The 18,682-nt window shown below is 38.8% G+C and overlaps 1 protein-coding gene across 6 annotated transcripts in view; it reads right to left on the bottom strand.

The window, feature by feature from the left end:
- Positions 1 to 18,682, bottom strand: part of ZNF423 (zinc finger protein 423) — a 236,337-nt gene that overhangs the window by 71,398 nt on the left and 146,257 nt on the right. For 5 of the 6 annotated variants that reach the window (XM_061370824.1, XM_061370567.1, XM_061370650.1 and 2 more), the window contains one exon: positions 17,836 to 17,920. The exons of the other annotated variant lie outside the window; for it this stretch is intronic. In XM_061370824.1, coding sequence (XP_061226808.1) covers positions 17,836 to 17,920 — 85 coding nt within the window. The remainder of the gene's footprint in view (positions 1 to 17,835; positions 17,921 to 18,682) is intronic. 6 annotated transcript variants of the gene reach the window in all.

Here is an 18,682-nt window from a genome sequence, read left to right as displayed (position 1 = left end):
CGGCATCCGCCATTAGCAGGTTGGCGCAAACACAAATGAGTGTTTTCACAAAAGCATGCAAAGGTTGTGAAATTCCAATGAATTCTTTCACTGGAAAAAAGAGTTCAAGCTGCCATGACCGGATATGTCACCTCCCACGGCACGCCATGCGCCCGGCGAGGCACCATGGGAAATTACAGAATCAGAATGCATTGATTTTTCTGTAGAAAATACAGGCAGCAGCCCTGATGAAGAATTAAGGAGGAAATGTAATAACCTAATTCTCCTCCACTGTCCTCACACACTCCCCCCTTCCAGCCTGGGCACCTAGCTCCTGCATCCAGGCAATTGCCAGGCAAAAGACAAGGATAAAAATTACCTTTGCTTAAGCAGGTGGTGAGATACAGAGCTTCTGACACCAGGCTTGGACCTGGCTCACTTTTTCTGAATGTAATCAGCTTTAGGACACAACATTTCCAAGCAATACTTGTTTTATGCTGCCATATTTTATGTTATTCTCCATGACATTCATCCCCAAACATTCCTATGACACAGACCCTTAACAGGCTTCCTCTATAGAATACTATTTACAGTATAAGAAATTATTAATAATTCCTCCTCAAACCATACTGTATATGTCTTGAAAACTCTGGAGAATAGAGAGAGAATTTTCCCTCTCTCTTTCACGCCACACACATAGAAAATACAACATTAACATCTTCCTTTACTACAGGGCAAGTTAGCCCAGCACTGTGCCTACATTCTTTCCTAGCCTCGTCAATGGGAGATGCAATTAAAACATTCTTTATGACCGCAGAGTAGTGCTTGTTTCACTGTTTGCAGTGTAAGTTTGAAAAATGCAGTTACAAAATTAGTGGCAGCCTGCTTTTTTCTTTTTTCTTTTTTTTTAAGCTTCTATTTCAAGGTGACCCTTTTCCTACTCTGTGTGTCACCCCAAGTGTTGCTGCATGCATACTGAACCAACGCTCTCCCAGTAATTAACACCAGCACTTAATGAAGTCCAGCTGCTGTGATGGCAAACTGAAGGGATGCCAACCTTTGTAAACTAGTACTTGGGCTACTCCAGTTACAGCTGCTTTAAAACCACAGCAGTCAACTTCTTTTTGCCTACTTCTCAGGGATAATTTTTACCAAATAAGACAAGTGTTCAAGATTACACATTTAATAACAAAGCTTATCTCTGAACTAATATTTCAAGCTGGAAATGACATACAGAGCTAGAGCAACTTAAATGAACACTGCAAAATTAATAAAAACCCTGAGTATCAAATGGAAAGCTAAAATTAAGATCTGCACTGTTAAATACATAAACCTTTAAAAGCCCTGGAAGCTCAGTTCCAATGGAAAATTGGAGACATATTCTTCAGCAGTATCTGTTCCTCTGAACTCCTTTCCTGATTCAGTACGAGAGACACTAACAGCCAATGCTTTATGAAAATAATGCACTCTGCCAGTCGTTTCATTACATGTAGTGGTGTGTAGGGATACTAGGCGAATGGCTTTGGAGAATGTTTGGAAAGGCTTGCATTGTAACTCATACCACATGGATTTTCAAAAGAGGAAAAAGAACTCCTTCCACTCCTTCCTCTACTTGTGCTTTCTTGCTCTGCTCCTTTATCTGCCTTTTTTAACATGCTACTTTCCCATGCTGAAGTACTGATAACAGTGTCCAATTAAAGTGGAAAATTTCTAAACTCCTCTACAAAGCCAAAAATAGCAATTCAAAATTGCAAAACATGCCTTCTTTTCCTCTCAGACCCACACAATAGATATACTACATCCCACATTTCTGCTTTACATACCCACTCAGAGCTCCCACTTTGCTCAAAGTGACATCTGACTTGGACTGGAGACAGAGAACTGTGGGCTGAGCTTTCATGGAGAGGGAAGACCCTTCCACTGCCAGTCCAGGAGCTGGGGGAAGCAGGAACAGGTGAACTGGGCTCGGTCAGACCCACAGAAGAGGTACTTCATTTTCACAATTACTAACAGAGATAATGGCTTCTACTATGATAAACGCTGTGGCCTTTTAAAAGGCACAAGGGAAGGGAACCAACTAATTTACTTTCATTTGAACTGATTTACACATAGGTAACATAACAATTCACAAACATATTCAGCACCAGGAAACCAACAGTTCTTCCAAGCAGAAGGTAATCCAAGTCCCAAGCTCTGCAATTGGTCCAGTTCTTCCCCCAGAGACGTAACATTGCACTGGATCAGTATTAAAAATCCATCCTTGATTATTTTGGATATCCATGCCCCAATATAACTTGAAAACAAAATCATTGGCTTACACAATAAAAGAGTCCTTGAAGAAGAAAAAGAAAAAATAATTGTGTGTGCAGAGCAATGCTGACTTCCAAGCACAAATTCCTTTAGTTTCCCTAATGCTAGCTTTGGACCCTACCAATGACCCTAAAGGAGCTGCACTGAAATAACTGCATAACCTGGCAGTGCTCTGCAATGTATCAACATTTCACAGACGGGAAGGTAGCAAAGGCCTAAAGCCAAGAACCCAACTTTGGTTTAATTTACAGAAAATATTGCACATATTGCACCATTTATTTTTCTTATTGTACATTTGATATTAAATTACCCTGACATTCATAGGGAAAGCCAGTGTTTGATTATCAAAAAGCCGTTGTGTCTAGGTTCCACACGGGCAAACCATGGGAAAGGAATGTGGTGGTTTCGCATGGCACACTACAAAGCTCACAAACCTCTTGCATGTATTAGCCTCTATGTAAGTCAACCATGGAAAAAAGTCTGCTTACAACAAAAGGCATCTGGTAACCATGACTGTTCTGCCTTCAAAATTGAACATTTTAGATTTCTTAGCTCCCTCTTTTGTTCAGTTTTAGTTCTCATGCTTGCCATTTTCTGCTCTGCCCTGTTCTTTTTTTGTGCATGTTATAACCCAACATGACAAAAACCTGTGTAGTGAATCACACTGCTGACTTTTAAACAGGTGAGTGTTATTAGTTTCACCAAGAAAAGAGGTTCATAGGTATATTTAAAATTAATTTTTCAACTAATTTCACAGGGCATCTATACCCTGTTTCTTCTGCAATCATAAAGCTTACAACCTGCTAGCATGGAACCTTCCTGCTTCCCAAAGGTTGGATGTTCAGATCCAGCCATGCAGTCTTTCCTCAGACTTCAGACTTTAGGTTCTTCTAACATGTTTATGGTGCTCAAACGCAAATAGACCTGTATCCATTAAATTACAGGCATCCTCTTTTGTCCTGGAGGCTTCTTTTAAAGCTGCTGTGTTTCAGCAGTGTGGTGTTAAGTAGAAGACACACAGTAACTTCTGAAGAAAGAATTTCTTTATGAAACTGCAGGCAAAGGAACCAAAGTTCCTTATGGGATACTACCCTTGTTCAAGATTTTGAAAGGTAAGGCCATAGACACCTAAAAAAAGTATTTCTTCTATGTATTCATGAATAGAGGAATGGACATTTTATGTGTGGAAAGTTGAATCTGTAGACCTTTCAACACTGCTGAATTTATTATTTCAGTACCGTGACACACTGCTGTATGTGCGTAGGTGCAGTTATCCCCTGTGTAACACAGCATGCACACTCTATGGGCATGTGAGTAACTTCATGAATTAGGTGTATGACAGATGTGGCTTGGTTCAGGATAAAGTAATAGCTTTAAATATGCCACTGGCAGTACCTCAGAGAAGTCACTGTACCACATCAGTTTTTAAAGAACAAGATTCAGGATTCTGGCATCTTGAACTTTAAACCCGCTCCTAAGGGAGGCACATATTGCTTAGACAAGACATAACTTTATTGTATAATTTGTCAGGAATAGAATAGGTTTTCTTATTGAAATGAAGTGGAAAAGTATGTTTCCAGATTCTTTAGAGTGTTAGCTTGCATGTTTTTCAGCAAGTTACCCTCTGGTTTGCCACAGGTTGAAGCCTCCCTGTTAGCCAAGTTAAACACTGACAAACCCAAAAGAGGTGCTGCTGATAACCCCAGATCTCCTCTCAGCAAGCCTGGCAAGGGTTGGTGCTGCTTCTCCTGTGTTCACATTCCAGACAGGGAAATACTAATTGTCTTTTAAAAATCTCTATAGTATTTTGTCAATATTTTTTTATTACAGCAGAGCATGTATAAATATTTTATTGTAAACCAAGGGCCTAAAATAAACAGTTTAGTAAATAGTTATTACATTACAAGGAAAAACATCTGTGGAAACTGTTTTCCATGTAATTATTCTTGCTATTTTACATTAGCTCTCAATGTGAATTTCTTTGGCTCTAATGTTTCACTTGTTCTAAATCTTCCTCCTTGTTGCTATTATTAAAATCTTAAAAAGGTGCCAAATCTTAAATGAAGGAAAAAAATGATTCGCTAGAAATTATTCATATCACAGTGAGCCTCTACTAAACCTGGCAGGGGTGCAATATTTTCGGTGAAATTAACATAAAATATACAACTGCAAATTATCCAGGAAATAGCTGTGTTCTTTACAGTGCGCATTTACATTTGCTAAAAAATGTTCTACTTATCTGTCTCGCACAAAGCTCCCATCGCTTCCAAAGGCAGATTTAAAGGGATAGCAATAGCTCTGCATAGGGAGTATGGGCCTTACAGCGGCTGTAACAAACGGCTGCTGTGGAAAGTGACCTTCGATAATTACCAACAGTAACAGTCAGCGCTGGACAGTCCTTGTTGTGAATACTAACAATCTAATTTTAGATTTATTTCCCTTTTAGAACACTGGATGGATTTCCTCTCTTAGGCCTGAGTCCTTTCTACTAAACACAAGAAAAACTGTAATACCATGTAAAATGCAAATTTTGCTGTAAATATTTTATAAAATTGTTGCATACATCCCAAAAGCTATAGGTCTTAATTGAGAGCGGGCTATTTTTCCAGTCAATATATGGAAATGGAAAATGCTAATTCATGTTTTTCTACTTAAGAAAAACCCTGGAGAATGGCAAAACCACAAATGCACTCACTTTAATATTATAAATATAATTTGGCTCCCTCTTTGCAGTCCCCGATGTCCTGGCTTTTATCTCCCAATGGCTGCAGAGGAAGAATCAGAGAATCGCTTCTACATCCCCTGCGCAGGAAGTCACCCCCGCGTGCTGCCAGCTTGGCAAAAGAGCAACAGCCTGAGCTAGCAAACGCGGCAAACAGGAACTGAAACAAGAAATTCCAGTGCTCTTACACAGGAAACAAGTCCCAGACGACAGCAAACTGGCTCAGGGTGAGTGGAGTGTACACTCAGCCCTACTGCTGAGAGCCACTGCCGCCCTGGGCTGGCAGAGCGGAGGAGCAGGGCTGCCCCCACGCTGGGCCCCCAGCCCCATGGCTCGTCCTTAGGTTTATTTTCTCCCTTCAGAACAGCCAGTGGCCCAGACAACAAAGCCCGGAAACAACCTTTTACGAGTGGTACTGAATATGATTAAAAGTCGTTTAGCCTGCTCTAGCGTATGGTTACTTACACTCATTTTTATCTATCTACTTTTCATTTCCTTGCAAAGGAAAAGACTGAGTTTTGCATCTTCTAGAAGCGAAATCATTAGGCTGTTAAAACTCTTCAAAGGTCACTGATACTGGCTTTGAAGACTGAAAATGATACTATTCCCCATTAGACTTTTAATCTCATGATTAGAGCTAAAGTTAACATGGCTGTTTCATTTTCTACCAGGGAAGAGTAAACTCATTTCTTCTTTCTCTACCAGAATACTTAATGGCATCCTATCTTGATGAACAACATCTCATAGTTAAACAGTCTGAACAATAGAAATGCAAAATACTTTGCAAGAGGTTTTTTGAATTTTTAAATGTTATTTGATTAACCTTGAAAGTCTTACAAGATGCACAGCAAAATTCACCCGCAGAAATCCCATGACTCAAAGCACCTACTCTCGGTTGCCAAGACTGCAGTCCTCACTGGCAGCAGCTGGGAGACAAGGGGGAAGGATCCATATATTCCCAGGTTGAGCTCTTACTCCTATATCCCCTAAAACTTAATCCTACTAATGTTTTGAACTGCATAATGCTAGTGAGTGCAAGCGGGACCTGACATGCCAGTAAGAGCTATCTGTGCAAGTAGAAACTGCCCCCGTGGGCTCCTCATGGATATTAAGATAAGATTTGTGAAAACTTTGCAGAAAAGTCTGTGGGGCAAGAATTTAAAAGTGCTCACTAGTTTCGAAGCCCACTTACAGTGCTCACTATTATTATAAGCAGACACATGGAAAAAATTCAGTTTTCTTCATTCAAGACAGACTCTGATAACCAGCTAGAAAAACTCAAGACTATAATTTCCTATTCAATATTCCACATGAGATGCACTTTGCTGTATTTAACACGTTTTGCAGTTAATGGATTTCACAGTGTTACCATTTTTATGCAGCTGTCCAAATAAAATGTTGCGTACAATTTTGTGCTTCTACCATATTGCTGACCTGCAAATGGTAGCCACTTCCCCGGTTTAAGCCTTCAGAAAATGGGAAAAATGTCTGACTAGGCCAATTAATATAGGTATTTTCTTTCTGTAGAGATCGTTTCCTAGTAAGTCATGTTTGAACAAGAGCAAAGATGGATGATAGATATAATTACACCTTGTACATTTATAGTCCAGTAGTATTTCCACTGAAAGGAAAAACAAACTTCAATATTTTCAGGTGTTAATAATAAAAGAGTATTAGGTCATGGTTCTAGAGCTAACAGACCCACACCTTTGTGTTACTTGAAATGTGGCCTCCTAGCCTGTATGACAAATGTCTTTTTCCTTCAACACTGCAGACTGATGTTTAGATCGCAGAGACTACTACTGAACAAAACACAAACCACTTGGTAGTTAATAGTTCACAAGGAGTGTCTGTGTTGAAGCCCAGAACTGCTAACCTTCACCATCTTGAGCTGCTTTGCAGTGAAGCATTTACAAGCAACTGCACATTTCTGTTTCACAACAAGCTGTTCAGAAAATACACAGGCGCTTTTCCCCACATCAACCCTACATGGACTCCTTGGCATCCAAAGTTGAAAAGCTATGCATGGAAGTCTCCTGCAGTCGAAGAGTATGACAGATACCTGAGCATTAGATGTCCAGACAGTGGCTGTTAACACTCTTAATGTACTCATACCAAAAAAGAATCCTTACAAGTTTCAGTGAAAACCGGAAAAGACCCTCATTTTCTTTTTAATAATTCTCTGATAATATATTTAACTTTTCTGATACCTGAAGTATTTCTGTATTATTGTATTTTTGTATAACTGTGAAGTAATAGAATATGCTTCCTTTTTTTAAGAGGCAAAGCAAATTTAAAGAGGACTACAGACTTGAATTTCAGGCCTTTTTTTTTTTAATTACTGTAATTACTAACATAAAAAATTACAGATTGCTTTTTCAATGGTTTGTTTTGGTTTTCATTTTTGGGGTTTTTTTTATCTTTGTTGAACTAAGTCAAATGTTATGTAACTTTAGAAGCCTTAGATTAAAAAAATGTAACATTTTCCTACTAGATTTTTAAATGGCATATAAAGTGAGCTAATCAAGCAACTAACATCTCATAATTTTAATTCTCCAACCCTTGGAAGTTCATAGTTCAGGCTTAACACATTGTTGATTTCAGCTCCTGACACATTCAAGTTAGCCTCCAAAGGAAATTCTCTCTATTGATGTTCTTCAAGACACAGTTATTAAGAGTTTTAAAATATTTTAAAGGGGTAGAAGGGGTTGTTTCCCCACCCCCCTAAAATCTAAATTCTTAGATTTAAAGAATAAATGCTGGATCAAAAGGTCAACAGTTGCTCTACCCTTTTATTTTTTTCTTTTCTTTCTCTTTTTTTTTTTTTTTGTTTGTTTGTTTTTTAGAAAAAAAGAAATTTTTAACTAAAAAGTTAAAAAAGGAGAAAATGTCACTGCAATACTTTCTTCCCTTCAACTTTAGCTATCTATATCTGACTCAGCTTGAATCATGTTCATTGCATGAGGTTTCATCATTGAACTTTTTTTGCCAGTATTTATTCCTGGATATAACTCACAGTCATGGGGCTTAAGAAATATTTGCCTGTATCTCAATAATACATGATAGCTAACGTGAGCAAAACCCAACAGAGGACATACCACTGGTGCTAGTTGATGCTGATCCTTTAAAACACCCAAAATCTACCTGGAGCAAAACCTAAAACCAACGGATCTGCACAGCCTGAGCCACACTAAAAAAACTTGCTCGTGAATACAGAATAAAACACAGCTGTCACAAAATCTAAACACTTTGCAGTTACGTGCACAATGTTCAAAAGATCTGGTCATTTTTTCAGGCCCTTAACTGTTCACCAGATGATGGATGATGAGCATCTGATGGCAGAATTAAATTTCAAATCGGCTATGATTGCCTGAAGTAGTGATTTATACACACAAGAAGTGTGCTGTGTACTTCCTACTGCAATGCCATTTTTCCACCAATTCAAGTGGTGCAAAAGGAGGAAACACCAGACCAAACTGGTTTTGGCCTATTCCTACAGGAAGCAGGGGGTAAAAAAGCTCCACTCCTCCCCATGGGGTCAGCACCATATTCACCCCATCTGTCTCTGGGTTTGTGCCAGCTCAATAAACCACAAAACACAAAGCAGAGAGGCAGGAGAGAGCATATTGGTGAAAAAGACAACTATGGAAAACACCATGAGACCAGTGAGGTGTTTTGACCTCTATGGAGCTCTGTCTTCTGAAGACCAAGGTACTCATACACATGGTTTCTTTGGGGTTTGTTAGTGGTGGCAGGATCAAAAAGCTTTTTCATTTATAAAATTATGATTTTCCAGTTTGTTGAAGTTTGACATTTGCAAGAAGTCGGACAAGGACAACCTGAAGTCTTCAAGCTTACTGTGCAATCACACAGTGGATATTGACTGTCACAAGAATGGCAAGATTTTTATTTTTTAATTAAAGAAATTTAATTTTTAAATGGCACACAATAAGTCGGCCAAAGTATTCAGTTAAAAACCCCCTCAGTCCTACAAAGGCCCAAAGCTGTCAAAAGTTACTAATAAATTGAAGGAAAATGATTTTGTGACAAAAACTTGCTATAGAAGCAAGCAAGCACATCTGGTGCAAATGACAGAGACCATTTATGCAAAGGCTTTATCTGTGTCAGGAGTTTTGAAACACTGAAAAAGGTAAAAGCATTTAAATAATTTATATGGGTTTGCTTCATGGGGATCACTTGTGAGAGACCTCAGGGTAGTAAAGTTTCCCTTCACAAATGAAAAAAATAGAAGGTGCCAGTACCCAGATAGGCAGAGCATACAGGAAGGCTGGGTCTGATTTGACCTGCTTGCCAGTGATGACAAAACAGAAATAGTTTTTTTTTAAGGGCTGTGTCATTTGGTAACCTCTTGTTCTCAGAGACCAGATTAAATCTTCCCCAAGGTTAAGGATGCAGTTTAGTTTGAACTATAATTAAAATCAACAGGCCAACAATCCCTCTTTGAAGTGAACAAGGTAACGGGAGGAACAAATCTGGCCCTTTAACATACAGACAGTCATTTTTCTCTGATAACCAGAGTTAGGATTCAGCATATGTACACCAGTACCCATACTGAGTCAAACCCAAAGGTTTCTAATAAAAATTAGAGGAAAAATAGGCATTCTAGCTCCAATGCTCAGGAGTGCTGAATACTGAACCAGAAATTTGTAAAGAATGAAATCCAGAACTTTATTAGTAGAAAAGGAATTTAACTGTAGTTTACTTTCTTTTAACATTTTCCTCCAACTGGAAACAGTCTGCAACCTTGTCTAGGTTTCCCCAAAGAGGTAAAAAAGAGTATTTTATAACTCTGCCCAAGCTAATTCCTACCTAACCCAGTACGGGTTTTTCCAGTTTCACTAAGCATTCATTCTTTGTTCCTTATTCAGTTCTCAAATTTCAGCTGTCTTTCATGAAACAGCACAAAGCTTTCTATCACTCAAAAGAGGTAGTACAGGAACCTGATATTTCCAAACCAATAAATTCATTAGGCAAATAAAGAAGAAATGGGGATAACTTCTACTTTCTCCAGATAAAGCTGTTATCTATTAATAAGCTCCTAGAAAGAAATCACTAACACCTAGATTTTAGGACAAAAGTGATACAAACATTAGTCTCCCATTCACATGAGGAGAACAACTTCCTGAAAATGTTATTTATATGAAGTCTGAGGACTACACCTAGAAGTGATGGAGGGTTTGCTCCCTCCTCCATCACCAAGAAATATTCTGGTGTTTCTTCCTTGAAAGTAGGACACAGAGGGGTGCTCACCTCTCCACTGTGAAAGAGCAGAGCCATTTTGCCATCTGCAGGGAGAACCCAAACCCCATGTGGTGAGAATTTGTTTTCTTTTCCAGGTTCAAGATTAGTAAAGAGGGGCCAAGAAATCTGCTTGTGAACTTAAGAGATACATGGCTATGTGCATGTAAAATATTTGAGAAACAGGCAAAATCATCTCTTCAGACTTAAATACCAATGTACATCAGCTTTCAAGGTTAATGGCATTAATAAAAATTAAGAACAAATTACACATGCAGAGGAATCACTGCTACACAGGGCAAAGTTAACTGAAAAAATAGCATTTTTTTGCCACACTGCCTAACTGATGTTGAAAGGCTGGGAATAGATTGAGGAGCTTGCTAATGAGAACTTTGAAGAAACATCACACTTAAAACCCAGACTGATTGCAGAAAAGGTGTTTTATCAACTGCTCCCTTTATGAATAAATATGAAACTACCAGAAAAATGTTTAAACAGGTGTAATCACAACTGCATATGAAAATTGAGTTTGGAGGCTGTAAGGAATCTTAACACAGTTAAGAGAGAATGAAAGCAATGTAAAACTGTGATCATAGCCGATTATGCATGTATCATGCAAAACAGGAATGTTGTCATAGCAGCTATAAAAATGTCAGAGAAAACCGATCTACTATTACCAAGTTGTAAATGAAATGAAAAATGCAGAAGGAATATGTGAATGAATACATTAAGAGAAATATTATTTCTTTGCTGGTAGATAAACAAGCAAAACAAATCACATTCTCATAAAACAGAGTAATTTGTATTAACAAATATGCATAGATAACAATTGCATGAGGACACAGCTGCACAGTATGACTGGATAAAACTATTAAGATTAGGGATAATGAATTTTCCAACCTTAGAAAAGAAGGGGCAGTAAAAATCTAATGTTATGAAACAAGTTTCAAAGTAAGAAACCAATTAAGTAACAGATTATAAAGGGCCAATATTGTTTATATTAAAGGGAGCTGCTTCTCTCTGTTAGCAATGGCAACTGGGCTTTCAGTTAAAAATCACAGCTACACTGTTAAAAAGCGCAGCTTTTAAAATGAAGCATTTCTAGCCTTTTAAATACTATACTTGTTACAATGTTATTTAACTACCTGCACAAGTACTTAATGCCAAAAATAATTAACATGAAAAATAGAAATCCAGGGCTTAGGGTTGGACAAAATAACATGAGGACCTACTGGCATAAGCAAATCCCTCTGCCCACAAGCAAACTCCATTCAGACAAAGTTTCCTGCAGCAGCACTGGCAGGGCTCTGGCCAGCCCATGGCGCTCACACATGGTGAGAGTACTGCTCTCATGTGCGTGTGGATACATCATGTATGTCATTCATCTGTTAAGATAAATACACTTAGCAGTTTTTCCCTAAAATTATTCTTTCACAATAGCCAGCCAAATACAAATCCAATACTTATTGCTAATTAAGTCAAGCCCACATAGAACTGGATATTGAAGCAAGTGCTGGGTAAATATATGACGGATGTACCTTCATTTCCGCATTAAAAGAGCAATTACTTGGAACATGCTTTACAAACATAAAAGTTAAAAAACATTTTTTAGTTCCTAATGTGTCCACAATTAAGTCACATATTCAGCTGTTGAGTTTATAAATATGTTCCTGTTGATAATTTGCATCTAATGCGTCAAAAACAATCTGGCACATTTTTATTTGCCTTAATGCCTGAAAGCCATTACCAAGATAGTGCTTTTCAATGTCATCATCATTGCTACTATGTATATGTTTTAACTAACAGTAGTGCTTAGGTCTGAAGAGTTTCCCTCAAGAATTAAACAGTCTTGTTTCAGGGCACAATATCATGACTGTATCTTAATGGAAGGAATAGAAGAGAATTTGCCAAATAGCACCCTTAAACTTTAAATCAATTCAAGTACTGTGTTAAACACAGGAAAATGGGAATTTTACAACAATTAAAGCTGCCCTTCTTCCAATATAGCCCTGGGCCAAATCCTAATGTTCTCTGTGCAGGGCTCCAATTTTGGTTTTTCATATAAAGGTGTTTTATTATAAGAGAGATTCTGATATGTGTTGCCTGTCCTCATCTCCCAAGTCAATGAGAACAAGAAACAGAGTGCTTCACAAGATCAGACGTAAGTATCAGAAATGCTTTACATCCCCATCAGAGATGCCCAGGGCTAGTAGTTCTGAATGTATAAAAGTCAGTTCTGCAAAAATGATCCTAACCTACATCCTTTTCACATACACAAGCACTTAGAATCTACAGGCCACAGTCCAAGGCCATCCAAACTGAGTCTAAACGTTTATTTACATAATATATAATCTAGCCATTTTGTTAAGATCTGAATTTATGAAAACTATGAGTTCCTAAATCAAAAGATAGAACTATTTGCTTCCATTTTTAAACAGAAAACATAACTGGGAATGCATTGGTTTATGTTTGATTTTGAATACTATCTCAACCCCTTCACCACTGTGCTGTTTTTGTCTCAGCTTAGTATCAACTGCTAATTCTTTTGAATAGAAAATTAGCTTTCTAAATTGCTGCTTTTTAGAAAATTATTTCTGTGATTACTAACTTTAAAAGAGGTAGTTTGACCTCTTATGAGCAACAAACTTATTTGGTTAATTTTAGATATTCTGTAATTTTGAGATGTCAACAAAAAAAAAAACAAACCAACCCTATATTTGTTCGGTTTTTGTTTAGAATACTTTTATGCATCTGAAACAAACCTAACTGTGAATGGTTGTTATCCCTCCTCTTTGTTTTTAATACTGGCAGAATGTTTCCAGAACTTGAAACTTGATCTTTAAGGGCAGGAAAGGTAATTCAGATACTTGGAGTCCTGCGCTACATACAATGTATGTATATATATACCATGGCTTAGGGTAACACTCAGAAAATTCCCACCATTCCTCAAAAAATGGTGTTTAACTTGGTTGGCCTCATCACATCAAACAAGGAGGTATTAATTCAGACAGCACTCCAAGAACCAGATCACTGAACAATTTCCATGTGACTTCTGGAAGATTTCCCTCCAGCACTCCCTTTTGTCCCCAGTGGCTCTCAAAACACAAACAGAGCCTCATGCGTGTATTGCAACATGTCCAGCCTGTGGGGGGGGGGCCCCCCCCACTGCTCACCAGCATTCAGATGTGAATTTTCACGGGGAACACCTATAATTGCATGTGTAAGGACAGAAGTGGCACCAGAGAAGGGCTCTGTTTAGCTCTGAGGTGTTGGACAACCTCTTGTGAGCCCACAAACCCTTACCTCTGGAGGCAGAGGCAGGAAAGCCCTGCAGCTATCCCAGCATTAGAGCATGACCAGGAATCAGTATTTCCCCTGTTCCAGCACTAACTGCACTGCAGTTGAGTTTCCCTGCACATTTGTCAGGAGGCTTTCTTAGAGAAAAGGAGAAAGAAGGGTGGGGACAGTTGCTTATCTTTTTTGGCATTAAATAGCAAACATCCCCCATCTAACCAAGACCGAGAGAAGTACTGCTGTGACCACTTCCCTTACCCAAACAGCTGAGAGCCCCACCATGTGTCTGCATGTACTTTTCCATGGTACAGGGCGACCTGACCTGCTTGGAGAGTGACATATCTGTGGAATTTTGTGCATCTTGAAAAATATTAATTAGGGCACCCAGCCGGGCTTTGGGAACACCACAGATGTAAAAAAAAAAAAAAAACAATAGGAAGCCCCAGGACCAAATCCTTACATTCCCTGTGCAGGGTTCTGAGTGGGGTCTCCCACTCTCTGGGTGAGTGCTGGGGACTTTTCCCCACAGCAGCCACCACTCACATGCTGTGGGGACTCGGTGGCAACTCTGTGATGGAAACTGAAGTTCTATGGCTCCCCCAGCCACTGGGGAGAAGCTGCACTGATAGTTTTCCAGACTTCTTGCTGCTGCCATGACTGCTCAGTGCACCCTGTAGAGCCCACAGCTGCATACCCCCTATCCTTCCCTCCATCTAGTAGAGACTGCACATCAGAGGCAGTGGTAGGTGGAGAGATAAGGGAGAGAAACTTTAAACATGGCCAGGTCAGCGCAACAGGAGGTAAGCAAGTACAGAGGCAGCAAGAACTACTGAAAGTTTTTGATACAGTCCCAGGTGGACTTCCTAACCCCTGAAAATGTTTCAAAGAGGGACCCCCTTTCTGTGGGCATGGAAATGTTTCAAAGGAGCGCCAATCAGTACAATGTTTCAAAGACCTCTGCCCTCCAAAAATTCCACCCTGAACACCCGACATTCCCCGGCTGGAAACATTTCTAAACAGACCCCTTCTTGGCTAGGCACAGCTGAGGTCTGTTCTGCTGCATACAGCCTTCCTACAGGCCCCAGTGTAAAATGAAACAAAACATCTACCATTTACCTCCTCTGGGGATGTATCCAGCCTGCCCCTTCCCCAGGGACCCTGTGCAGGACCCAATGTGCCTCTGTGTTCATGCACAGGATATGAAGGGCTAAAGTGCAGAAGGGTAATTTTTCAAAGTGGTGTGTAGGAGTAGCACTGGAAATTCCCTGCATACTGCTTCAAAAAAAATAAACCCCTTACTTCCATGAATTATGAGCAGGGCCTCTGACTTCAGACTGAGGAGCCAAGAGGCTGAAGAGAGAGGCACAGCCAACTTTAATGGATGCACTTTTTAAGACTGTGAAGTAAGAAGTAATTGAATTATTTACTCATATTATGCATACTGATACTTGAGAGGTGTTGCTGCTACAGAGCAGGGACTCCTTTGTTGACAGTCGCATGAGCAGAATAAAACCATAGGCAAGTGCTCAAGATATCTCAACTATTGATTTTGTGTTTCTCAAAGTATGAGAAGAAAGTGCTGCTGACAGGTCCTGGACTATCAAAGTCAAGGGTTTTTTTTACCTAAAAATCGCATGTCAAGGCTAACTTCATTGTCTTGACTCACTTCAAAAGAGAGATAAAAATCTCTCCCTGGAAATGCTTATCCTCCTCAAACACTTGTTTTAGATTGGTATCAATCATTCATTTTCCCTAGACAGCATCTCAATGACTATATTAAACCAGACACCTTAATTTTAGACAGATACAAGTTCTTTGAGGTGAGTTCAACCTTAAGCTCCTGGGGAGATACAGTCTAAGGTCAAGATCCCACCACCCACCAAAACCTTGTATTTTCACCCTGGGATCTCAGTGCCCCTGCAGCACAGACAAATCCTCATCTGCAGACCTTAAATTGACAATGATAACATTAATAACCCCTTCGACACAGACCTGGGCTGCAGAAACAGCTATGTTAACTGCTTTCTCTCACTGCCCATCTGGCTAGACTTGGTCTAAGATCAAGAATGGAAACTCTTGCATGCCTTGTTTTATAAGTGATTAACCAGTCTGAGAGGTAAGGAGGCACACGCCCACCTCTCCCACTGCCTGAGTAAGGGATCTCAGGCTTAGAACAAAGAGCACAGGAGCAAGCCCAAGAGGCAGTCCATCACTGTTCTCACTGATTCAGCACTATGCAAATTATCACCAGAAAATCTGCACAGCATTTACTGTTGGAGAAATGGTGACATCTAGCCTCTCCTTTCAACTTCAGTATTCCCCAGTAAAGAACAAATATCATCAGCAGACTCACTGGAAACGCCTTTTCTGAAGCAGTCACCTGTCTTGAAGGAGAGCGGGCCCAAATGCCTTGTGCACTGAGATGACCACAGTGGGAGAAAGCTTGGCTCCATATTAAAGCTTTCTATAATTTACTCTTTCCTAAACTGCACCATAAGAAAAAGAGTGGTGAGATGAACTTAACAAGTGTTCTCAGTCCATATCTCAGCAAACAGACAAAGACTTGACACCACAATGGAATAATTAACACATTTTCTCACCATGTTCCGGTACTTACAATGTTCTGGGTCACAGCACTGAGATTATATGTACCTTTGTACTTATATAAAGTTCTTCCAAATATGTATAATAACTTATTTACAGCTCCAAGGAAACAATAGGTACAGTTTTCACAAACAGCAGTACCACATTTTTCTCATCTCCCTATGCCTTCTACTACCGTTATTTTCCAATAGAATTAATAGTGAACCTTGTTATGTCATCGTGCATTATTCTAGACAGCACTAATTTGGGAATACGCATAAATAAACTTCACACATTAGTTACTGGAAAATGAAGAAATGACATCTTTTCAAAACGAAAAAGAATTCCCCTCTCAGATCAAGCAGAACCTTAACTTGGCACTTCATGACCTTCGCATTTAAAAATAATTTATTAGCCACTGGATCACAAATGAAGTTTAAACAAGTACTATACTTGCCTAATGACCTCTTTCTTTCAGGCTTCCTAAAAAAAACACAAATTTAGGTGGGGCTACATGGAATCACTGTGGTCCAATTAACAAGGATCTCACTCTTCAAGCTTACAAACAAGAGATTACATTTACACCTGGTAAGAAAGAAAACATTTTTAGATACCTTCATCTTATCCTGCTTGACATCGACTTCAGACTCCTGCCTGGCTCCCAGAAGAAAATTGTTGTGACTGACACATGTATTTTTCATTTGGGTTTGAGAGTGTGAAGACTCTGTCAGTTCATACTTCTCTCACTGGTATTTATACGTAATTCACTTCAAAGATAGTATGAGTTACATACATGCGTTGACAGGAGAATAGTTTCATAAAAGTAAAATTGTTGAAGGAAAACCATTATGCTTATGGGAGGTAAATGCTGCATGTGAACATATGACACACACAGGGTTTTGTCCAACATATACCTAAAGTGCCATGTGTAAGTAACTCCTTTGTGGTTTATACATCAAAATAAACTGACCTCTTGGGCCAGTGCCTATATTTGTAACATCTGTGCAGACAGGAAAACATTTCTTTGCGTTCATCAGGAAAGCAACCATGAAGCTGCAGCAAAATTACAACCCATCAAATTAAAGTAACACTTCACTAGAAACTCTTGCAACAGGACTGCAGTAGAAGGCAGTAAGCACTGATTTTTAAAACACTTGTACGTCTGAAAAGTTGAACCTTCTGAAGCCCAAAATCATTTGGGGAAAAAAAAACAAAACAAACCAAAACCAAACCACTGAAATAACTTTGTGTTTTGTTTTGACAATGTTCCTCAGGAATTCAGCATACTTAGCTGGGAAAATGCTAGCAGTTAAATCTATTCAATGTCATGACACACAAAATTGAAACATAATTGCTCCTAAGTGGTTGACAACTGGCAAGTGCTTTTTACATGGATAGAGAGAAATTTATGCTATCAAATGGAAGATACTGTCAAAAGTTTGATTTTAATATAAATGAAAATGCTACATGAGGACTCAAAAAGATAAGGAAAAAAGCTCAGCTGTAACACTTTTATAACCACATATTTAAAAAGCTTTGAAGTAAGGAACCATTACGTCAAAATAATTTTCTCTGAAAGATAAGAAAAAATTACAGCATGAATATTAACAAGTTATCAGAATAGTGAATTTCAAAGAGTAGCAAAAAACAAGCAGCCAATGAATGGCCTAGTTTAAAGAATGGCTTACCAATCATATGGTTAGCGACATGAATTTGTATCTCCCTCTCATTCTCAAAGGTCATCTGGCACTTGATGCATTGATAGGTCTTTTTCTGTTTAATAACAAAAAAGAGGTTAGAGAAAACTGTACTACAGTGTAAGGCAAGTGTGATCATGAATACAGCATCTATATGCTTCAACCTCCCTCCATTGAGGTCTTCTCTGCTGATATATCCCCAAGAAGACATCAAGTTGGGCTGGGATCTTTTGAGACCATAAATCCACCCTCTGATTAACAGCCTGCTTTAGGAGAATTTTTAATTTTGACTTTAAAAATTTCAAGTCATAGTACTTGAAACTCTGATTGAGTGCTTAAGCCATAATAAGATTGCTCATGTCATTTAAACCATTACAGTAAAAATTTCTGTAGAGTGAAATAAAAGACATTGAAAGGTAACTCTGTTTTCAGAAAAGTATCAACTTTCTCACAAAAATTCATCTTTATTTAAAATTAAAATACAGTAGGCAAAACACCTATAGTTAGTTTGGGAAGTGAAAGGGAAAAAGTATATTTTTGTAATGGTCACCCATCAGAAATCCCACAAAAACTGCATTACCACAAGGAATTGTTGCCTAGCACAATCTGTTGTGCATTTTCTCTATCCCAGAGTTATACCAGGGAGGCTTAGCTGCAGAAGGCAGGAGACAGTGTGAAGAGGCAATTATATGAACCATTTATTCAAATAGGGAAAATGGGGTTTGCACTCAGATTGACAGTGGTGTTTGTACTTGTGCAACATGACAGGAAAAAATCAAAGAAATAATTTCTAGAAATTAAAATGCATGTTGACAAGTTAGACACCCAAGTTAGGAAA

This window comes from Neopsephotus bourkii, unplaced genomic scaffold (assembly GCF_033783945.1).
Source record: "Neopsephotus bourkii isolate Nb327-2 ecotype Australia unplaced genomic scaffold, CSIRO-AGI_Nbou_v1 NB_13, whole genome shotgun sequence".
Classification (NCBI taxonomy): domain Eukaryota; kingdom Metazoa; phylum Chordata; class Aves; order Psittaciformes; family Psittacidae; genus Neopsephotus; species Neopsephotus bourkii.
Note: the sequence above shows the minus strand (reverse complement) of the source record. Positions and strands in the feature narration are given on the sequence as shown.